Raw genomic sequence first — 16,810 nt, 5'->3', positions numbered from 1 at the left:
CTCTGCACCTGATGGACTGATAGGGAAAGAAAACCTGCTTCTATGTATTCTATGCACTGCCTGTTGGCACCTACATCATATGGCACTCAAACTTAGCTTTATGCTACTTCCTCGTGTTGTTCTGTCCTGACTAGATCCCTGCTTGTGTCCTATCAGCTCTCAGACGTACGTCGATTTGGATAAAAGCATCAACTAAATCCATCCATCCATTATCCAAACCGCTCATCCTGCTCTCAAGGTCGCGGGGATGCTGGAGCCTATCCCAGCAGTCACTGGGTGGCAGGCGGGCAGACACCCTGGACAGGCTGCCAGGCCATCACAGGGCCCCCCACACACCACACCACACCACACCACACCACACCACACCACACCACACCACACCACACCACACATACCTAGGGACAATTTAGTATGGCCGATTCACCTCACCTACATGTCTTTGGACTGTGGGAGGAAACCCACACAGACACCGGGAGAACATGCAAACTCCACACGGAGGACGACCCACCAAGGTTGGACTACCCCGGGGCTCGAACTCAGGACCTTCTTGCTGTGCTAGCCACTGCGCCACTGTGCCGCCAGCGTCTGCCAAGTGAATTTGCAATTGTAAGATGAATAGTCGTCTTTGAACTCACTAATAAGGAAGCAGCTTATCTCCAAGTTGACCTTTACCCTATCACTCAGGGTCATTATGGACATACCTTTGGCTGCAATGAGTAAGCTCAAATACTCGACAGAATAAATAGCTTTGAGGATGACGCTGCAAATGCTTCATCTTTAAAGCTACAATCCTGAAGATTGATATGCAAACCAATATTGTTTTTGATACTGTTTATTGCCGTCATATTCAACACAATAGATCGGTCCAGGAATTTCCAAATTATGAAGGATTCTGTAGTCGCTCATTTTAAATGATTGCTGTTGGGAAGACCTTTCTCAGGGAAACTGATATATGCTACAAATCTTCACTTTTAACTGCCAAATGCAGAAAAATAAGACGCACAGAAGCATTTCTGAAGTGAAATTCCTTTGACCGACAAGCAGACCGAGCATGGAGGACCTTTACCATCAGATAGGGGCCAACCACAACATCATTAGCTGAACTTTCAGGTTCAGCCACGTTTTTTGTTTACTGGAGGGGATGGTGCTGGCATACTAGCATGAACCACTCCATTTCCTTTTGAATGGACCTCTGAGTTCTGGAACGGTTAAACACCTTTACTTCTCTATCGCCATAGGTGTCGAGTGAGTTAAAAGAGATGGTAAATGGTGACGGTTCTCAGGGCTGTAGCTTCAAACCTGATGCGTTTTGTGAAAAGCGTTAATGTAAAGCTGGTTTTCAGCTACTGCAGACAAGACAAAAAGAAACAGCGAATGATAAAGGAATATAAAATGGGGAACGTGACTGATGGGACTGGGACAGAAGGGACTAAGGAGACGGGAATCAACATTTTTGGACACAGAGGGCTATGGAACCTCTTGCCATCATTTTTATTTTTTGGATTTTTCCCTTTTTCTCCCTAGCTGTACCTGGCCAATCAACCCGCTCTCTTGAGCCGTCCCGCTCGTTGCTCCACCCCCTCTGCTGATCCGGGGAGGGCTGCAGACTACCACACGCCTTCTCTGATACATGTGGAGTCTCCAGCCACTTCTTTTCACCTGACAATGAGGAGTTTCGCCAGGGGGACGTAGCGCATGGGAGGATCACGCTATTCCGACTGACAAGAGGAGGCGCTAGTACAGCGACCAGGACACATATCCACATCCGACTTCCCACCCGCACACATGGCCAGCTGTGTTTGTAGGGATGCCCGACCAAGCCGGAGGTAACATGGGGATTCGAACCAGAGGGTAAGCAGCAGAATAGACCGCTACGCTACCCGGTGCCCCAAACCTCTTGCCATCATACTTATACAGGAGGTTTACAGGAGATTTTTGTGGCAGTTTTTCACCTACAGGCCATTGATGAGGCTGAAAAGAAAGCTGCGTTGCCGACAGCTGGGGAAATTACACGCAACAAAGATCTGAGCCCAGGTTCAAAGCTGGGGCAGTATGCTCCGGCCTGAGCTAACATATTACGAGCTATATTGGTAAGCCCCAAGGGTTTCCTCAAAGGCTTCTCTTTGAGATACAAACTGAAGGTCTGTTTCGAGAGACATTTATGGAAGTGAAATGCCCAGTGGAGCCAATCTACCTCCCGCTTTTCCATTTTCCATCCTAACAATGGCAATCAAAGAATACCGTTGGTATCAAGGGTATTCCATGCTGAAATGTCATCAACATTGCTTATGGGTTATAGCCGCATTTTTTTTTTTTTTGCCTGGTATAATTCTCGATATGTGCTTCAAGTCCTGTCATCAGGCTCTCTCTAAAATATTGTTTGTTTTCCATCCCCATGAGGTGAAGGTCACTTTCCTCCTAAACCTATACTAAAGAAGTGGCAAGTTGGTGGCAGGAATCCATATTGCTGCTGACCTTGAGAAAGAACCACAAAACTGCCAAGCCTTCCATAAGACACGCTCATATAACACTGCATTAAAAACCTCATACTTCACTTCAAAGAGGGCAATCCAGTTTGGACTAAACCCTTCAATCTCAGGTTGCTTAACCTTTCCGAACTCCTCAAATTGTTTTTGCTACACCGTCTCTTTGACGCAAGGTGGCCTTTCACATAGAATGATGGATGAGGCAGCTGTGCATCATCAGTTCCTATCTTGTCTATCGGGACTAGGTGGTCCTCTTTAGGCTATCGGTGACAGCTGTTATGAGTCTGGCGACTTGCAGGGGCCAGGTCACCTAACGATAGATCTAGCCCATTGTTACCAGGCAGTCTAAATGCAACCTGCCATGAAGGGACTGGCTCGTTGGCTATTCTTAGGGAATGAGATTTTGCAGGGGTGTGCCAGACAGAAGCCATTCATTACCGGAGAAGGTACTGAGCACCCTCTGAGAGATTTAATGCCACTGCCTGTCACTAGAGAAGAACATTTACTTGATCTTTTTATCATGCACTCGTGTGTGCACACGCACACACGGACAGTTCCTAAGTCAATAATCCATCAAACTCTCTACGATCCAATTTTTCTTTGTCCCGCACAACCTGCTTGGCAAATGACTTGGCATCATTTCCTGGACGCTTTTGCAAAACAGCCTTAACGTCGCACTCCTCTGAGAGGCCTGCTAGAACAGAGTGTACCCTTAGGAAAGAAAAACCAACAGACTAGGAGTCGTCTACATATTAACATTGTTCTTTACACCCGTTTGATTCGTGTAAATAGACAGATAGGTGGATATTAATGCACAGATGTTCCAGAACAGAAATTTCAAATAAGAAAATCAAGTTTCGAATGACTACCTGACAAGCCATGACTTGCATAGGTGGAAAGTAAGACAACAAAAAGAGAAATGCAACGACAGGGCACATGAACTACACAGCGAGCAGGCCTTTAGGGGGGAAATGGAGCTATAGCCTATACACAGCAGCAGCGAGAAGGTGACTTTTGGCAAGATGCACTCTTGCAGGATACCTGTGACGATACTGTGACGATCTCAGCTACACAACTTCTATTCCTTGACTGACCACAATGCATCAGGTCGGCAAGATACAACACTAAGAGATTGTTTATGAGGCGGCATGGCTCAAGCGATAGAGCGGGTTGTCTAGTAATCGGGAAGGTTGCTGGTTCGATCCCCAGCTCCTCCAGAGGGCGTTTTGAAGTGTCCTTGAGCAAGACATTGAACCCACTAACTGCTCCTGATGAGCAGGTCGGCGCCTTGCATGGCAGCCTCCACCATCAGTGTACGAATGTGTGTGTGAATGGCTGGGTGTGAGGCACACATTGTGAAGCACTTCAAGCGGTCGGTAGACTAGGAAAGCACTGCGTAAATGCAGTCCATATTTGTGTGTTTGTGGTTTCTGATACACAGCAAGTTGTCCACCACCAGATACAATCAGCTTTCAGCATATTAAAATAGAGAGATGCTTTTCTGCTTCAGACCGAGTCGCTACGATGGAGAACAGCATGTTCTGTGCTTGACACGTTTTTGCTTCGTCACTGCTGAAAGGCTGCACACCCTCCCCCCTCTGTGTTCAACGAGGACTCGAAACACTGCACCTGACAGACACACACATCAACCTACAGTCCTAAAATACACATCTAAGAAAATATACATTTATATACTTATACACCGAACTATTTAACAACACAGTTTGTCATATTGAGGATTTTGCTAGTATAAACCAGACTGCCCTGACATGGCAAAACTGACACTGGACACGGGGGGGGGGGGGGGGGCTGGATTAATTTGTTATACACAATTATCAATCATAATTGTTAGTCTGGGCTAGGAAGAAAAATGTATTTATTGAACATCTGCAAGTTATTTGGCCCTACCAACTCTTTTTCATACCGACAAACAGGGACTTTTCGATGAAATGAAAACAGAATTTAAACACTTCACTATTCCCTAATTACACAATTATTGATTGCAGCAAAATCCCCGCCTCCGATTATTCGGGATTAATTATGCAGCCCCGGTTGAACGGTGTGTGAGGCCTTCTCTTCCAGGGATTACAGCAGGCATGTATATATGTATGGCAAACGGCAGGAGCTGAAAGACGGGGTGGAGGACAACCACAAAACGTGCACCCACTGAAGGAATCTGACAGATAACGGTATTCATAAATACAAGTCTACTTGCCGAGGATAAGCCAGCCTCCTTTTTAAAGACAGCAAGTCTCTGCCTCTGTAGTGCACATGGAAACAATCTGCTGTCCTTCCGTCCCACATTGTTTCGTCGGTCCGACCGGGCTTTTGTACCGGTTATCCAGATAGGAGGATCACTGATGATGCAGAGGTATTGGGACGGGTAACATCCTTTACAAAAAGTCAGCACAAGCCCTACGATTTTTTGGGGGTGGGGGGGGGGGGGATTTATTCTGAAGACCAGGGCAGCTTCGCTTACATTCGCCGAGGCAGAGGCGGCTCCGCACATGGCCCAAAATGTGATACATGACCTCAAATAAGGTGTCAGGGATTAACAAAAGAACGGGGGGGGGGGGCTGATGGAAACGGAGAGGAACAGCCAAAGAGCACACTGAAAGGATAGGATGGACTGAAAAGATAGCCGCCGATGCCCGGAGAGGGAGATGAGCACGGCGAGGGTGGCCAAAAAGCACAAAGACAAAAAAAGAACTTGTATTCATGAGAGCCGAGCTACCCCAACGCGGCTCAGCTAATGGTTCTGGACCAGTGATGCCAGAGTATGATGAATCCTTCCGAACGATCCAGTATTCCCCTTTCCAGCCGTGTTAATATTTCATAGACCACCGTGTTCTAAATGAGCGGTGCTTTTTTAGCTTGGGGACCAAGCTACAGGCCGACTTCGTTGGCTGGGGGGGCCGAGTAAGGCCATCGACAAATATCTTTTGAGGACAAACATGCAGTAATTCTCTACGGGACAAGGTCATGGCACGCGGACGTCAGCGGGAATGCCTTTCTCGGCACACTTGACCGACATGCCTGTTGCTCCAAGGGACTCAATGAATTAACCATCAATCCGGATGAAGATATTCTACACTTATCTCGGGTTACGCTTAACGCTGGGCGAGGAGGGACAAAACCATACAAATAAAGCGAGGCGGCGCTATCAGATGAAAGTACACCAGGCTATTGGGTAACACCTCACAAGCTCAAAATATGCTACAGAAAAGTTAAAACGAATAAAACAGGCGTCCATTTAGTCAGGGCGAGTCTACACTCCGGAAAGCCGCATAGAGAAGATGAAAAGGGCCGGCTCAGTTATTCTACATATATCTAATATGCTCCTCGTAGGCGAAAACACAAACTGCCAAGTTAACCTTTTCCTCCTCTCGACGCCCTTGAGCCTCGGTTAAGAGGCGGCGGCGAGGACGGCGGCCAGCGGCGGTGCCATAACTCGTGATCGTGGCTGCCATATGCGTCCAAGTTCTTGGGAGGCCTTGCCCTCTTTGGCGCCAAGCGCGGCGACATTACCCAATAAAGGTGGCAGCGGATGCCAGTGAATGCAAAATGGGATACCGGCTACAGCATCTCCAAAAAGCTCCTGGCTCCGGTTGCACTCCTGATGGGTTTAGCCAGCGGGTATAACGGTGTGCGAGACACAGAAAAGCAGTCACTAATCATATTAAACCGTCTCAATTTAAATGCGCTGAAGGAAACGTATCGCAGAGGCAAACCAATATAGCATGCTGACGGAAGCAGAGACGGCAGATAAAATCATGGACAACAAGTCTATACTAACGGTGGCGGTCGGGGCAGGAAATAAAATAAGATCTTATAACTGAAACCTTCTGCCAGGTCAACTATCCGAAGGGGTGTGCGGAAGACCGACATGACACCATCATAACCACGACGTGACACCTGTCATGGACGTGGGGGAGTCTTTATGGATGCTTATGATTGTTGTCATCAAGCGTTAATTTGGTCAATTATGTAATTTTTAGTGCAAAGTTGACATTGTTGGAGACGTCTTTTGTCAGAGCGAGTGGGGTCGAAGAATAAGAGCATCAAATGCACGCCAAATCGACATCGCCGCGAGTCAGAAAAACAGGCAAATTAAGCTGTCGGGTGTAAGCGGAAGTGGGCTCGATAGTAATGGCGATCAAGTAATTACCGGCTCAGTAACAGCGGTGCCAATTCACGTTAATAGCATAGTGCCCCTGGAGAGCACTTGATGGATTAAGGTAGGCCTTGAAGAGCAAAGTTTGGCCAGAACATTTAACCAAAGTCAGAGTCAACTCGGACGAACAGGCCACGTGTTGTGTGCATTCTGGCTACCACTGTGAAAAGCCCCTGTTATCCTCACCACAAAAGAAAAAAAGAAATAGAGCTGATCCTATTAACATAAAAACGACAGGTCCGACAGATGACAAAAAAAAAAATCTCCCATTGAACAATAAATGATGAATGACGACCGTTACCTGCTGTAATCTGTTAACCCCCCCCTCTCCATGTTTCTGTAATGCAAATTGACAGTTGTATAATATCCCTAGACTCCCAACATTTGCTGTTGAAAATCTGTAATTTCCCCTCCTCCTTAACGCCACTTCACACAAATACTCAAGACAGGTAAAACGCTCAAAGGAAAAGAGTAATGCCGGCGTAACAATCTGCCAAAGGACTTCGTATTATCCCTCAGAAATGACTGGTCTGACAGTGCAATCGATTAGCAAAGCAGGGTGACAGTCCTGACCCACCCCCCTCTAAGAAATAACATTTCTGCATATCTAAAACTGATTTGAGACAGCCTCAACTGGATCACTGTGAAGGGAATGTGTTGTGGAGACAGAAAACTTAATTCAGGAATGGCGGTGACACAAGATGAGAATCAGGAATCCTCGGCGTTTCCTCCTCGAGCACAGCTCCAGGCTGCAGCAGACCAGGCTCCCCCAGCCGATCCAGCACCAGCTCTCCCAGCCAGACGCCTTCGAAACACCTGCCCGCACTCCACACGACGACACCAAAAACACAGTCAACGCTAGGCGAGGCCGCCGCCAGACCGCCCTCGATGTTATCGGAACCGCCGGTCTGCATGGGCTAGCAGTTAGCTTAGCCTGCCCCGCTCCCGCATCCTGTCAGACCGCCCTCGGCGTTACCTTCTCGGGCACGGCTCCAGGCAGGGCCGTGGTCCCTGGGCCCATAGGACGCAGCAGACCCGAGCTCTCCCAGCCATCAAACGAAAACACAAACTTAGACGCAGACGTGGACAAAGACACCTCGTGGACGGTACTGGGCGAGGCCGGCGCAAACGTAAGTTCGCGCCGCCATCCTCCCACACCAGTACCGGGTGAGGCTGCTGCAAATGTGAACTCGCGCCCGCCATCTTCCCACACCAGAGGTGGAAACAACCCGCTTTTAGTCTGGGAGATGGAAGGAGATGTGATCTTTCCAGGTACCAGGGGACACCGGCACTAATTGACACAGATGTGACGCAGGAGAAGGTCCGCCGACTCAGCTGCAACACAGGCAGTAAAACACACGCAAGTGAGAGCATACATAGTGCCATGCCTGGCCTGTCTAGTCACATCACAGGCCAGGCACAGAAGAGCCTTCCACACACCACAAGCTGTGGAAAGCTCCTAACGGTTGTTGCTGGCACTAGGAAAAAAAAGAGACGTTTGAACAAAGACTAAAACGGGGAGCATCTATTCTTCACAGTGAACAGAAATGGCAAAGACGTCATGCTCAGAATCGAGAAGCCCCTTTGCAAAACGCTGGCTGAATGTGTTGGATGATGTGAAAAGTTGTCTTCTGTATAAAAAGCTCATTTGTGGCTTTTTCCATTGTCAATGTTCCAAAAACAAAAAAACTGGTCTTACATCTGTACATCACTCACACACACACAAGGTAGCCAACCATTTTCTTTCTGGTTTCTTTGTTTTTTGCTTTTAGACAAGACTTTCCTGTATGCCGCCTATTAAATAACATTTGAGGCTTTTGATGTATCATCTGACGCCTCACTGCAACTTTGACTCTGTTTTTAAATGTCTTCCTGTGTTGCTTTTCTTAACGCCGTTTACCAGTTATGGAAAGCACTTTGAATTGCCTTGTTGCTGAAATGTGCTATACAAGTCAAGGTGCATTGCCCCACCGCGCCTTCCCTCAGCTGCAACGCTTCTGACGAGGAAAGCTTTCAGGATGCCGCGACCAAGGCGGTCATTATGACCGTTCTGGGTTTTCAAAGATTAATAACTTTGTGGAAGAAGACACAGACCTGCCGCTCCTTGAATTCTCCTAAATGTGTATATACTTACATTAAAAATTAGTTTTAGACCAATTGCACACAAAAAAAGTTACGATACGATCTCCCTAAAACAGGGTTTCTCAACCGGGGGTCCGCGGACCCCTAGTGGTCCGTGGTGTAATTGCAAGGGGTCCGTGAAAATAAAATATCTTTAAAAAAACGATCCTATGACATTTATAGAAATAGGATTATTTTACTCAAATGTGACCGAGACCTTTATCTACCTAAACTATAAAGGGTAACAGGACTTTTTTCTCTAATTACATCTGTTTCACAAGTGTAATTTATTGTATTTTAATAAGAGATCTCGCTCCCGTTTGCATTGTTAAAAGTTACTGCATAAAAATTCTGTTTTGTTACACAAATCTGAAAGTTACTGAATACATATTCTGTTTAGTTACATATATCTGAAAGTTACTGAATACATATTCTGTTTAGTTACATATATCTGAAAGTTACTGAATACATATTCTGTTTAGTTACATATATCTGAAAGTTACTGCATAAGAATTCTGTTGTGTTAACTATATCTAAGTTACAACTGAAAGCTCTTATTTTTGCCCCAAAGAGTGAATAAATGTTATAATGCAGTTTAAAATGCAGTTTCTACTGTTTCTACCAAATTGCAACCCCCCTCCCCCAAGATCAGGTGGAGGGGTCCTCAGGGTAGATCAAAAATACGCAGGGGGTCCAGGACCCCAAAATGGTTGAGAACCACTGCCCTAAAACAACGACGAGCGGGCAAAATGACCGTCTCGTAATTTGCGCGTCATAGTGCGCGTCATGTAACTATTTATGACGCGTGTCTATCGCGTCATTTCCTTCGCGAAGTTCCGTTGTCTTGCCCAGAAAAGCAGCGGGATCCATTATAACGCGTCCTAGAGACACACTGGCGTCCCCCAGTACAGAGAAATGGTCTAAACTTGACGTGTGATTATTTCCAACATGTCTGGCTACAGACGCACCATGACAACCACCGAGCCGCCGCAATGGCCGCTGTCCAACAGACCGGCGGCCATTTTAAATCGTTTTGAAAAATAGTACTGAAGCTGTTAAAACGTTAACTTTGGTGTCAGTTAGTTTCTTAACAGACATACTAACATGTGGAATGCATTAATATCTCAGTTGGGTATTTATCTTGGCAGAATATAGAGTTTAAAAACCGTGGTCGTTCAAGTAGCTTTTAAGTCCCGCTCGTTGTTTGGGGCTGTTTTAATATTTATTTTAAGTTCTTTTTTTACATCTCACGTTTCATAGGCCTTGTTATGTTTGCTAGATTAGCAGTTTTCCGGTTAAGTTAATATTGTAAAGTACATACATAAGTGGACACAACGTGATGACTTAGCTTCTTTAGTCGAGCGGTCGGCGACGGCTCCCGCGGTGCGGGCTCATAGAGGTTCGCGTCCCGACCGCGGCATTCACCGAGTTCGCTTCCCGAACTTGCTCCAATATTTTCACCCTTCACTTTTGCTATGCACGTTCGCCCATGTCTCTCTGGAGTTTAAATTGCTTAAACATAGTATTATAGTTGTTAAAATGTTAATTTTGGTGTCAGTTAGTTTCCTAACAGACACACTAACGTATGTAACGCGTTAATATCTCAATTGGGTATTTATCTTGACAGAATATAGCGTTTAAAAACCGGCGGTCATTTTGACCGCCCATGGTCGTTTTAGGTAGGAGTGAAATCCCGGTCGTTCTCGTGCTGAAAGACCACTGCCGTTGCTAACGTTATAACAACAGACCCTCAACACAACAAGCCCATCATTTACTTTTAAATCCACTATGAGGACAAGTTATTTGCCTGCTGGCAAAAAGCACAGTGTTAACAAATGCCCACAAAAAAAGACAAAGAAGTCATATTGGTACAGAAAGTGTTGAACTATATAATTTTCTACATAAATAAATAAATACGATGTGTAGGGGAATGTTATGCTGAATTTTGACGTGGTCAATTAATTGCGGTTGTTTCAAAGCGTGTAGGTTGACCTGAGTGCATCAGCTCCAGATATTGACTATTATTAGACATTGATTATTATATTATTAGATATTGACTATTATAATATTAGATATTGACCACTACGTATATTATTAGATATTGATTATTATATAATTAGATATTGACTATTATATTCTTAGATATTGATTATTGATGATTTCTTACATTTCAGCACCTCATCTGTACTTCTTGAATGCAATAAAAGCATGCATTTTGTATACCAGTGGCATGGTTTTGTTGTCCAGCCTTATGCGTACGTCGATATCGCTGTTTTTTTTTTTTGCTAAGTTCAGACAATACGTCCCCAATAAAGCAAAATTTGCTTGCAAATACCACATTAAAAATGTACAAATGATTTACATCATCCAGTTTATGTAATGAATGCTCAAGAGAAACTAAAATGCAAGTGATGGATTGCTTAAGAGAGTGAAGTAGCCGACTATAATAGGGGCTAACTTGCCTGACTTTTAACATTTGACAGTTATTTTTGCACATCTGGATGGTGGGATATGTGAGGACAGCGGGACATCTTCCATGGGGTTGATGTCTTTGACGTGCAACGTCAATACGAGCTTCATTTGCGCTGGAAGGTAAGTATGGGTGCAGATGAGGAGGCATAAGTGAGAGGTCTGAGGTTAGCATGTGGCGCTGAGGCTGTGACCACGCTCTCTCGTTCCTTATCCATGTGCCCTCTTCACCATCCTGTCACACCGAACACACTCGCAGCCCAACCACTTACTGCATATGAGCCACTTGTTCTGTACTGAACCCCTTTACACCAAGTGAGCACGGCTGCTGAACACAGGGTCCTCTGCTGAACTAAACAGTATTGATCGATGAGAAGGTCCGGCAGTGACGGCACGGCGTGAGCCCTCTCAACTACGCACATGTTCCACCGCCTTACCCGTCATGTCTTCTCTCTGCCTGGCCACTCACGTGGCTCAAGACAGAACAGAGTGCCGAGATGACAGCTCGGGGCAACAAATTAGCTTCCGTCGTCTCAAGCAAGAGGAAAAAGCTAGCTAAATTCAATTACTTCTACGCTACATGGGGTCGACGTCGTTTAGTTAATAACGGCAGCGCTCGTGTGTGTCAAATGGCAGCCCCTCCCTCATTCCCATACTGGTTTGGCAGGCAAGAACACAAGCAGGAGACGGTGAGAGCAGCGCTTTCAAAACACACCCGTCACAGATGCACAAGGCCACAGAAAGGCGAGAGAGACACACCAGAAAGCCCGAAATAAAAAGGTCGACTTACGAAGCAGTTGAGCATGGAGCAGGAGACCCTTCCTGCGAGGCTCATGGTGAGGAGAGGCAGGGCTGCGTCTGACAGACAGCCAGCCTACGGAGCAGCAGCACGACTAGCGCACGAGGGGCCGGCATAACGATTCCCCCCTGCACCACAGCCCCCACACCACCCACCACCACCACCACCACTACCGCCGCCAAAGCCTCCGCTGCCTTCACCCTTCACCCCAGGAGGTGCTCAGGGAAAGCACGCCAGCCCCGGCTCTCATTCACGATCCCCCCAAACCACCAACTAAACCCCACCCCCTCCCCCACCCCACCCCAACCCCACCCCAGCTCCACCACCCTCCGAGAGGGGAAGAAAAACAGAGAGAGCGTGCTGGTGTCTTACTGAAGAAGGTAGTCCATTAATATACAGCAAGTGCACCAGTCTGCCCAGTCTGAAGGGGGAGGGGGGGGGCGGTGGTGGACCTGTCGGGAAAACAAGTGCAGACGAGTCGTCTCAAGTCATGAGAATGGATGAGGAAGCCATGAGTGAAGGAGGCAGAGCAGAGAAAGAGACAGGGAGACAGAGGGAATTGGCTGACGCTAAGCTCCACCCCTCTGCCTGCCCATCCCCCCCCCCCTCACACATTCACATGTCTCTCTCTCTCTCTCTCTCTCTCTCTCTCTCTCTCTCTCTCTCTCTCTCTCTCTCTCTCTCTCTCTCTCTCTCTCTCTCTCTCTCTCTCTCTCTCTCTCTCTCTCTCTCTCTCTCTCTCTCTCTCTCTCTCTCTCTCTCTCTCTCTCTCTCTCTCTCTCTCTCTCTCTCTCTCTCTCTCTCTCTCATCTCTCTCTCTCTCTCTCTCTCTCTCTCTCTCACTCTCTCTCTCTCTCTCTCTCTCTCTCATGCAACTCCCTAAGCAACCAGGTGGTTCAGCACACAATGTACCATCGGCAACCAGAGGATGTCTCTAACTGCCGGGGAGCTGCCTCCTCCTACAGCAACAACATTAGTATGGGAAGGTCTCGCTTTCAAACACACGGCAGCAGTCGGCACACGCCATCGCCCAGCTATCTTTATCACGCCACGCTGCTCTCCGTCCAGCGACACGTTTACCGGAGCACAGCAATTAGTCCGAGCCGCACCACAAAGCCATTACCTCGAAGGGGGTTGATCTGGTGCGGTACGCAAAGCGGTTTGGGGAGGAAGGAGAGGGGGGGGGGGTGGGGGAGGGTGTGCCGGGGGCCGGGGGCCGGGGGAGTCTATGCAGAGAGCTCTAGTGACACAGCATTCTACAGCGGATTCTTTCTCCTCTCCCCCCTCTCCTTTCGCCGAGCACCTCCTTGGCAACGGACGGCTGCAGCACATTACGGCACAAGGCATGGCTTAAAGCCCCGTCTCGCTCTCCATAAGAGATGACAAAGCAAGGCTGTGTGTGTGTGGGGTGGGGTGGGGGTGGGGGTGGGGGGGGTGTCTTTTGTTAAAAGGCGGGAACAAAACCCCATCTCCATTTTAGGCCCGTCTCGTCTGCAGAAGAGTTGCGATGGTAGAAGTGACTCGCATCCACCTTTTTATTTCCGCCTCCGTATGGAAACCCCGCATAATGCAAACTGCATAAGCTGCACGCTCGCCCGTCACAACAGTGCAGCAATACAGCAGTGCAGCCGTCTTCTCAAAAGCAACACAACCTGTCCACTCGCCACATGCACATGGAGGTGCAACAGGAGAGAAACCACCGGTTATAATATTCAACCCTAGACCAGTCGAAGTGCCACCCGTGTTTATGGATAACCGCTCCGCTATCTCTCAGCTAACAGGGCGGGTTTTCTATTAACAAATATTTCTGCAGCTTCGCTGGGCTGTTGGGAAATGAACCGGAACGTGATTCCAGTCGGTGTGGCTCGAACGCGCCTTTCCGTGCTAACATAGCGAGCATCAGCGGGGGATCCTGGCTGAACACGGCATCGCCCTCTAAGCTAGTTATATGAACTGCGTTAGTGTTTGTCTTTCATTTCTATGATTTCCATTTCCGCACACTTGGCTGCACCCCAACACACCCCATAGGGCTATCCAACCGGAGGGTTTGTCTGTGCACTGCATGGACCAGTCCACGATGAATACTGGCAAGGTAAAGGGAGGTGGTACACGCTTTTTTTATGAGCAACTCATGGTGCATTGGCGGGCCGACTGGGAATATTTCTCTCCAACGTGTGGTCACTGTGCAACAAACTAGACAAACGTCATCCACTGGTGGGGAAGGATAGGGACTTTTCTTCATCTTGGGTTTTGTGCTTCGTGGAAATTTGGCTGTCCGGATCCATACCGGCGCCCCCGGTGGCTCACCTGGTAGAGCGCGTACCACATAAGGCTGAGTCCTTACCGCAGCGGCCTGGGGTTCGAATCCGGCTCGGGACCTTTAGGGACAGCACGTTGGCGCAGTGGTTAGCACTGTCGCCTCACAGCAAGAAGGTCCTGGGCTCGAACCCCGGGGTGGTCCAACCTTGGGGGTCGTCCCGGGTCGTCCTTTGTGTGGAGTTTGCATGTTCTCCCCGTGTCTGTGTGAGTTTCCTCTGGGTGCTCCGGTTTCCTCCCACAGTCCAAAGACCTGTGGGTCAGGTGGATCGGCCGTACTAAATTGTCCCTATGTGTGTGTGTGTGGCCCAAGACAGACAGCGCGCAATGGATGTTGTGTTCACGCAATTTACATAATACAACACTGAAAGAGGATAACAGAATTATAACGGACATAAAATTTATGAAGAACATGATGCACAGGATGCCAAGCAGTGTCCACGTGCCAACGGAGCAGTCCAGGACCCGAGCCACGCGACCAGCATCATCATGTAATAAGAAAAACTTAGGTGAGGAGTGGAAGGGCAAGGCAGCATCCAAATGGCGGCCACCATCACCACGGAGATCCGGGAGGAGAACCGCCTCCGCCCCCAATGACTGCTGGGATAGGCTCCAGCATCCCGTGACCCCAATCGGGATAAGTGGCTTGGATAATGGAATAATTCTAGCTTACTTCTGAGATGAAAATGTAAAATGACCTAAACCTCATCTTTTAGTTTCAGTTTAAACATTGAGCAGACAGCGCCGAACAAAAAGAGCCAACGGTCACTACTTTGTGTTCCGCACTAAAAATGGTGACCCCATTGAAAGACTGCCTTAGGATGTTCATAGTTTACATAAATGTGTTAAGAGGTGGATAATTATAAAGATAAATTACTCGTTACTCGACCGTTCTCCAATAAGCCAATATCACCTTGGCTTTTAAAGAGAAAAATCAAACTGAGACCACGGAAACTAAACCAAAACAGCATCGCTGCCGTGGCAGGTTCACCGCCTTATTTTCTTTTTACTTATGTTTTCCAAGTATTGTTTTGAGTCCTATATTCATGTTGCTGCGAGAACCTAATAATAGTATGGAACCAACATGCAGCAGGCTTTCCATCCCATCACGTAAATGGACCGGGGAGTCCACTGCCACAACATGCACTCACACAACATCAGAATTACATTACGGAGATTCTCTTCCACGTCACCTGGGTAAGCCTCTGATGTACTTAGTCTGATTTCCTGAAGGTATACGTTGGTGTGAGGTGAAACATGATGCGCCCTGGCCTCCACAAACATCCTCGCCCGTATATTTGCACTTGGTTGTTGACAAAATGTTGTTCGAGTAGGTGAAAGCTAAGGATGCACCGATACAGATATTGGTATCAGATATCGGGCTGAAACCATGCTAAGATGGAGTATTGGTATCAGAGATGTCATCCAAGACTGAAATCTAACACAAAAGGTCACATAAAAGCAAAGGGATTTGATTTACTGGCACATGGAAGATGTAGCATTTTAATAGTGGGGAAAAAAACGGTGCTATCTCAATTATTTAGTCCATTGACCCCAAAATAATGGTCTGAGTCTGTACTGTTCAGCTAAAGTAATACACCAGATCAGTACTTGGTACTGGCTGATACTTAAAAATGTCCACTTGGAATTGGTACTGATAGTGAAAAGATATCAGTGCATCTCTGGTGAAAACAAGGAAGCACTTTCAACTTTTTTTTCGGCATGTTGTGCTTATATTTTAACAGTGACAGTAGAGAGAGACAGGAAAGGCAGGAGAGAGAGAGAGGATGACATCCAGCAAAGGGCCCGGGCCAGATTCGAACCCAGGCCACTGCGGTAAGGACTCAGCCTTATGTGGTACACGCTTTACCAGGTGAGCCACCGGGGCGCCCCTAACACGTTCAACTCCCGTGTTGTACTACTTAGTCTTTAGTGGGGTTTTTTAAGGGTGTTTTCCAAACGACTGGACTTCCTGGACAAGTCAGCAAGTCTCGGATGACTGAGGGCGAGCCCTTGAAATGAGCACATCTATACTAATGAGCCAAAACATTATGACCACATGCTTAATATGTTGTTGGTTCTCCGTGTGTCAGCAAAACAGCACCGGCCCACCAGCTCATGGCCTCTGCAAGACCCCTGGAGGTGTCCCATGGTATCTGGTACCATAACATTAGCAGCAGATCCTTCAAGTCCAGAAAGTTGCGAGGTGAAGCCGCCGTGGATCAGACTTCTCAGTCCAGCACATCCCACAAATGCTCAATCGGATTGACATCTGGAGGCACACTTTGAACACTTGATCGAGAGCACATCCCAGCACATCCCACAAATGCTCAATCAGATTTAGATCTGGAGGCACACCTTGAACACTTGATCGTAAGCACATCCCACAAATGCTCAATTGGATTGAGATCTAGAGGCACACCTTGAACACTTGATCATGTTCCT

At 47.4% G+C, this 16,810-nt stretch overlaps 1 protein-coding gene across 3 annotated transcripts in view; it reads right to left on the bottom strand.

Moving 5' to 3' along the window:
• The window catches only part of mtmr4 (myotubularin related protein 4), an 84,331-nt gene that overhangs the window by 41,743 nt on the left and 25,778 nt on the right, over window positions 1–16,810 (bottom strand). For 2 of the 3 annotated variants that reach the window (XM_056284443.1, XM_056284447.1), the window contains exon 1: window positions 12,041–12,166. The exons of the other annotated variant lie outside the window; for it this stretch is intronic. In XM_056284443.1, coding sequence (XP_056140418.1) covers window positions 12,041–12,085 — 45 coding nt within the window. In that variant the 5' untranslated portion in view covers window positions 12,086–12,166. Of the gene's footprint in view, window positions 1–12,040; window positions 12,167–16,810 lie in introns of those variants that run through there. 3 annotated transcript variants of the gene reach the window in all.

Source organism: Lampris incognitus, chromosome 8, assembly GCF_029633865.1.
Source record: "Lampris incognitus isolate fLamInc1 chromosome 8, fLamInc1.hap2, whole genome shotgun sequence".
Classification (NCBI taxonomy): Eukaryota; Metazoa; Chordata; class Actinopteri; order Lampriformes; family Lampridae; genus Lampris; species Lampris incognitus.
Note: the sequence above shows the minus strand (reverse complement) of the source record. Positions and strands in the feature narration are given on the sequence as shown.